We start from the raw sequence: 7,165 nt of genomic DNA, 5'->3' as shown, positions 1-7,165 counted from the left end.
ACCCTTCCCCAAACCTGAAAGACTAAATGCGCCAGCTAGGAGAACCGGCGCCCACCCATTCTGTAGAATGTCAGGCCCAGTTTCTGAACCGTTGAATCTTAAAAAATAATCCGAAAAATTGAATACAAAAACTTTCACCAAAATGAAAAAGGGTTCATAACTTTCAAAAAACTTCACGGTGATCTAATAAAAAGGTTAACAAATTTAAAACAAGTTCACGGATTCGGAAAAATAGCTCACTAATTTGAAACAAAGTTGATCTATTTAAAAAAAGTTCACAAACTTGGAAAAATGACATTGATTTTGAAACAAGTCGATTGGTTTGAAAAAAAGTTCATCAAATTACAAAAAAGTTCGCAAAGTGAAAAATAGTTCATTGATTTACAAAAAAAAGAAAAATTGAAAAGGTTCGCGCATTTATCATTTATCAGAAAGAGTAAGAAAAGATAAAAAAGAAAAAACGAATGAAACCGTTCGAAAAAACAGTATGTAAATCAACTGAAAAGAAGGTAATCATCCATGTCCAAAGGAGGTGGATGGGCGGTTATTGCGGCGTATTTGAAACCAGCAAGTCACTGGTTGGAACCGTAGTTATTTTTTTTTGAGACAAGGTTGGAACCGTAGTGAGCTAGGCAGGTTCGGCCTTCGCATAGGCCAGCGCAGACACCCCGCGTGCGCTCTGTGCCGGCCCATTTCGAGGCAAGGTGTATAGATTTTTCGTTCAATTTGTTCCTTTTTATTTTCTGCTTCTGTTTTGCTGCTTTTCTAAAAAATGTTCCGGATTTTCAAAAAAAAATCACAAAAAATTGAAAATTTTCACAAATTTGAAATTGTGTTGGTATTTCAAAAGTATGCAAGAATTTTGGAAAAAAATCTGAGTTTCCAAAATGTTCACAAATTTCAAAGTCTGTTCTGAATTTCATAAAATATTTGCCTATTCCAAAAGTATTCGTGAATAAAAATAATTAGCATATTAAAAATTTGTTCCCAAAGTAAAATAATGTTCCCGACTAAAAAAATGTTCACAAATTTAAAAGATGTTCCCACTTTTAGAAAAATATGCATTAATTTGAAAAAATTCATGAATTTTGTAAAATTAATTATTTCTATAATATTTTCTAGTTAAAAAATCTTGAATATATATTTTTTAAAAAGTTTACTAATTAATAAAAATCTTAATTTTGAAATTATGCACAAATTTGAAATTTGTTCTCATATTTTCTGGAAAGTTTATGGATTTTACAATTGTTCATGATTTCCACGAAAGGTCATGAATTTGAAATTTGTTCGTGATTTTTAATGAATTTCCTGAATTTTATAAAAAGTAATAAAAAAGAGATGAAAAAAATAAAAACGAATTAGGACAGACAGAAAAAACGCAGAAACATACTCTGAGATTTTGGGCATTAACGAGTATTTAGCCCATTAAGCTGATCCAGTCGTCAAGGACTGACTCCTCGCTAAGTCTTACCCAACTGGCCCATTAAATAGATCCAGCCGCCAAAGTGGTCTAGGGTTCGTCGTTTCGCCTAGATTGCTTGCCGGAACAGGACCCCCCCAAAACCGCCACCGGCTTTCTCTCGCTCTCGCGTTCAGGTAATCGTCCTCTCCGGTCTCCCTCTTCAGTCTTGGTTCGATTTGGTTATATCGCCTCCTATGCATTCAGATCAATCCATCCACCTCATCGCAGGTCCTCTCGATTTCGCCCCGTCCTTCTCCTCTGATCCGAAGGCGAATTGCGTTTTCTTGAAGAATAAAGAGAGGTCAGTGCTCTTTTATCAGTTAGGGAAACTTAGACGGCCGTTTGTGAGTAGATTGTGCGGTGAGGTTTTGTAGAGAACATACTGTCTCGTAGGACCAAGTGATAGGATTTTGCGTGTTCGTAGACTGTGGTGAGAACTGCCATTCATGAAGCGCGCATGTGGTGGGCGTTGTTAGGAACTTAGCATCTTTGGAATCTACACTGGTATTTTCTAGAGTTGCAATTGTGAGTCGGGATCCAAATCAAATGTCGAGAATTTGCGGGGGTGATACTGCAACCCGTTTTATTTTCTTGCCCAGTTCTCTTATTATGGTGATTTCAAGCCAGTATTGTTGAACTGCTATGCGTACAGCCTGCACATTTGATTTCGGTTTACATCACTTTGCTGGGAATATGTCCAATTGTTTGTTTTGTATTTTCGTCTATACAGAGTTAGATAGAGAGTTTGTGTGTGATGTGGTGTTGCGATTTGTATTCGTTCATCTCAATTTCTGTTGAACGCTGCTCCTTTAGTAGAAGAATCGCATCTGTCAGTTTGCTCCTTATTGATAATAATTCTGCAAGGCTATCTTTTGAAGAGTGGGTGTTCTACATAATTACTCTATCCCACTGATCTGAATACATTGCTTGTAATATATGATGTGATAACTTTGGTACTTGAATCTAAGGTTCATTTCTTTGCAACCTACTGTTTTGACTTTTGACTGATCAAATTGTCTTCCATTTTGTATAACAGGTGCTGAAGCTAGTCAGAAATGGAAGTAGATACACTGAAGGATGAATTCAATCGTGTTGTTAAAAAGCAGAAACTTGCATCGTCGAGAACTATAGATTTGGTAAACCAAATCGAGAAAGAAATTGAGCAGGCTATCGGTGCTATCCAAGAAAATGGCACAGATAGGGATGCTGCATCAAACCTGAACCATGAAATTCTTACCAATCTGAAGAATACGCTGAAAGAGTTGGTTCCAGTGAAGCAACTTGAGAGCTGCCAGAAAGAAATGAACACTGCACTCGGCAAGTGGGTCAAGACCACCGAGAAATTCTTCATCAATGATATTTCAAAAGCTTACAAGAATGTCGACATGGAACCACATGTACTTAATGAGATTATTGCAAACCATCTATACCGGGAGGCATTATTTGACATAGGTGACAACTTTCTAGGAGAGGCCAGTTGCTTAGCATCTATAAAACTGAAACAACTGTTTCAGGAGATGTATGAGATTTTTGGTGCGCTGCGGACTGAGAAATCTGAGCCAGCTCTGAGTTGGGCAATGAAAAATCATGATGCACTACTGCAAAACGATTCCTGTCTCGAGCTTAAGCTTCACCAGTTGCAGTTTGTTGAGATACTCAAGCAAGGAAAAAGAGATGAGGCTCTTCAGTATGCTAGGACATACCTCGCGCCATTTGCTACCATACACAAGGATGTAATCCAGAAGCTGATAGCCTCCATATTATGGGCCGGGCGCCTTGACCAGTCACCATATACAGAGTTCTTAGTACCAACTAACTGGGAGAAGCTAGCTGAGGAGTTCGCTCAACAGTTCTGCAATCTGAAGGGTCAATCCTCCACAGGTCCTATGGGCATGACAGTTGCAGCTGGAGCTGAAGTGTTGCCAATTCTTCTTAAACTGATGACGGTACTAACTGCAAAAAGGGAGTGGCACTCTATGAAGGAATTTCCTTTCCCATTGGACCTCCGCAGGGATTTTCAGTTCCACTCAGTGTTCATCTGTCCTGTGCTTCGTGAGCAAGGTAGTGATGATAATCCTCCAATGCTTCTTCCATGTGGGCATGTCTTGTCGAAGCAGTCGACTGTGAAATTATCAAAGAGCAGCTCCCGGTCTTTCAAATGCCCATATTGCCCGTTCGAAGCATTGGCATCTGAGTGTAAGCGGCTTTATATCTGAGGATTTCTTACTCTATGATTGGCCATTTGTGTGCACCAGCCTTTGCTATCTCTTTTCCTGTCAACGGTGCTACGTTCTTTTATCACCTCCCTGATAATGTCAAATTTCCGTTGACACTTGCAAAGGTAATATGTTATACTCAGGGTGCTCAACTCTGCTCATGTCTTGTATATAGAGTATGAAAGAGATGTAATAAGAACACATTGGATGATTGATTCTCTTTATAGGGCCATGGGGTGATTTAACTGCGTTTGATTGACTTGGAAGTGCCAGCTTGTTTTTTTTTAGAGAAATGAGCTCTTTTTTTTAGGGAAGCAATTTTTTTAATCAGCTCCTTTAAGCGATGGTATTAACTTGTGATGCTAAGAGCCCATCAAATTACGTAGTGGGGTAAGCTTGGGGCACCTCCTAAGCCGTGCCTTTAGCGCCGCTGGCGGCGACAGCGGCTCCTTTCCTGTCGACCTATTGCTCATGTCTTTCCTGCGAGGGGAGAAACGCAACGAAGGTTTACAACTTACTAGTGGCATTGGTGGGTAAATGCCACTCAATTTCAGAGGGACAGCTAAAAACGGTTGGTTTAGAAGCAGAGAAGTTGGGGTACCCCAGCTGCGGAATTTGCACTACAAAGAAATTACAGATTCTCAAAAACTGTTGTGAAATTTTGCCCCTTTGGTTAGCTCTTAGCTTCTTCAAAGCAGAAGTTGGTATAAAAAGTCCAACCAAACACAACCTAAAAGCTCATCAAATTACGTAGTGGGGTAAGCTTGGGGGACCTCCTAAGCCGCGCTTTAGCGCCGCTAATGCTTACTGGCGCCCACGCGGTTCCCACCTGGGCCTGGCCCAACAGGGCCGATGTGCCCGGTTGCTAAGAGCGCTCGGTGCGCTGCGCATCGAACCTATAAAAACAAAAAAACAGCAAAATCAACAAGTGAGCGGGACGGCCCACCCCCCCTGAAAATCAGGGGGGAGAGGTTTGTGATTGGTTGTTAGATGAAAAGAGCTTGTAAAAGCTTGTAAATCTTTGTATGTCTAGCATTTTTGCCCCCCCCCCCCCCCCCCCAATTCTCAAAACCTGTTGTGAAAATGTACCCCTTTGGTTAGCTCTTAGCTTCTTCAAAGGAGAAGTTGGTATAAAAAGTCCAACCAAAAACAGCCTAAAAGCCCATCAAATTACGTAGTGGGGTAAGCTTGGGGGACCTCCTAAGCCGCACTTTAGTGTCACTAATGCTTACTGGCGCCCACGCGGGTTCCACCCGGGCCTGGCCCAACAGGGCCGATGCGGCCGGTTGCTAAGACCGCTCGGTACGCTGCGCACCGAACCTATGAAAACGAAAAAACAGCAAAAGAAGCCCCCCACCCCCCCATTCGAGCTCAAGCCACTACAGTTCTATACGATTGTGCCTAACCACTAGAACAACACACCAATAGTGAATGGTAAAATCATTTATTGCATGTGTACTATATCACTTAATTTTCTGAATTATTTTGAATAAGTTTATCATATTGGAAAAAAAGTTCACATAATTAAAAAGAGTTCATTGATTTTGAAAAAAGTTCATCAAATTTGAAATGAGTTCATTGAATTTGAAAACAAAGGTTCATCGAATTTGAAAATTCAACAAACCTGAAAAAAGTTCATCGAATTTAAAACAGTTCATCAAATTCGAAAAAAGTTCACTGATTTGAAAAAAGGTTTATAAATTGGGAAAAAAATCATCAATTTGAAAACAAGTTCATCGTTTTTGAAAAAATGCTCATCTATTTGAAATAAAGTTCACGGATTTTGGAAAAGAACACGCACTTAGCAGAAAAGAAGAAAGAAAAAAAATCGAACAAAAGCGTTTCCAAGAAAAAATAAAAAGAAAGAAAAAGGGTGATAAAGCACTAAGTTTTTTTTGAGACGTAGAAGCTTTATTCATTCAAAAACCGCAGTTTGTGGGATACAAAAAGGATCATGTGGGATCGACATCCAAACGTGCCTCCCTTGATCCAATGAATTTGCTAATCTATCAGCGTCTTGATTGGCTGCTCTACCTTCAAACATGAAATTGCATAAAAAAGAAGATGATCTAGCTTTGATCTCGGTAACGATATCACCATACCTTCCTCCATTGCCTTTCCGAATATCACTGATGACCTGCATGGAGTCAGAAGCAATGATGATATTATGTAGATGTAGATCACCTGCAAGAGCCAGCCCCTCTCTGCATGCTAAAGCTTCCAGCGTCGCTACGTCGTTAATGCCACAGACTGTCAGGGCTGAACTGCCCACAAAATTCCCTGCTTTGTCCCGACATACTGCAGCCGTGACTCCTCTTGTTTGCAGTTTCGACATCGCTGCATCTACTTGTATTTTGGCATAGCCTGCTGGAGGCGCCTTTGACCCTACCACTCTCACTCTGGAAGTCGGTGTTTGCTTTTCCTTGCGTGGTAGTAGAGCCAATTCATGCATGAATCTGGTGATAAACTGATGTGTTGCCGCCGGGCTATGGTAAACCTCCTCATGGATAGCCTTCCTTCTTGCCCACCAAATGGCCCAAAGAGTAACCGTTAACCGAATGAAAGCATCATGCGATAACGTATCAATCATGGTAAACAACCATTGTTTTGCATCGGGCTCCGTCGTGGCGCATAAGTGTTCAGCGAGTTCTCCATCTACCATAGCCCACACACACCGAGACATAGAGCATTCCAGCAGTGCATGGCGCCAAGAATCCTCAACACCGCACAGCCCGCACGCAGATGAATTCGACATGTTGCGGTGAGCTCGAACATCTTCAGTAGGGATAGACTGTTTGGCCAACCTCCAAAGGAACATTCTGATCTTTCTAGGGACGTTGGTCTTCCATAGTTTCTTCCATGAGTCGGCTTCTCTTTCTGTGCTTGACGAGCCCGTCGTTCCATCCAGCCATGCTCCTCTTCTATATTTTGTATCTATCAACATTCTATACGCAGATCTTACTGAAAAGCTTCCGTTCTTCTCGAAGAACCACGACCACGTGTTAGGAATGTCGCTGGTGCTTAAGGGTATCTGTAATATAGCTGCAATATCGATAGGTAAGCACACTTCTTCCAACCTGTTTATATCCCAAGTTGCACTCGTTGGATCTATTAATTCAGCCACTAGTTCAGGGGGATCGCTATCCGGGCACCATATGGCCGCATCATTTCTTTTCTGGGGATCCAGTTGTCACTCCAAATAGAAGTTGACAATCTGCTCCTAATTGTCCGAATCAAGCCCTGCTTCAGTATGTCCCGTCCTTCAACTATAGACCTCCAGATTGGCTTGGATGACTGCCCACCCCTGTTGTGAGAATTCTGGTCTCCGGGAAATATATACTCTTGAGAATCCGGGCACTTAACGAGTCTGGATGCTGCAGAATTCTCCATACTTGTTTTGCCAATAAGGACAAATTGAATAACTCAAAATCCTTAAAACCTAGACCCCCCATGCTCTTCGGCTGAGTCATGGCCTCCCAGGAGACCC

At 41.4% G+C, this 7,165-nt stretch overlaps 1 protein-coding gene across 1 annotated transcript; it reads left to right on the top strand.

Moving 5' to 3' along the window:
• Positions 1–1,464: 1,464 nt before the first annotated feature.
• Positions 1,465–3,944, top strand: LOC123127955 (protein RMD5 homolog). Its single transcript, XM_044547833.1, has 3 exons — positions 1,465–1,596; positions 1,691–1,763; positions 2,499–3,944. The coding sequence occupies exon 3, from the start codon at positions 2,518–2,520 to the stop codon at positions 3,676–3,678; it is 1,161 nt and encodes a 386-aa protein (XP_044403768.1). The 5' UTR covers positions 1,465–1,596; positions 1,691–1,763; positions 2,499–2,517; the 3' UTR covers positions 3,679–3,944.
• The last annotated feature ends 3,221 nt before the right edge of the window (positions 3,945–7,165 follow it).

This window comes from Triticum aestivum, chromosome 6A, assembly GCF_018294505.1.
Source record: "Triticum aestivum cultivar Chinese Spring chromosome 6A, IWGSC CS RefSeq v2.1, whole genome shotgun sequence".
NCBI lineage: Eukaryota > Viridiplantae > Streptophyta > Magnoliopsida > Poales > Poaceae > Triticum > Triticum aestivum.
The sequence above is the reverse complement of the archived record's forward strand: the minus strand, read 5'-3'. Positions and strand labels throughout refer to the sequence as shown.

Coding starts and splice junctions, on each gene's coding strand:
- LOC123127955 (XM_044547833.1), top strand. CDS start 2,518: ATGGAAGTAGATACACTGAAGGATGAATTCAATCGTGTTGTTAAAAAG.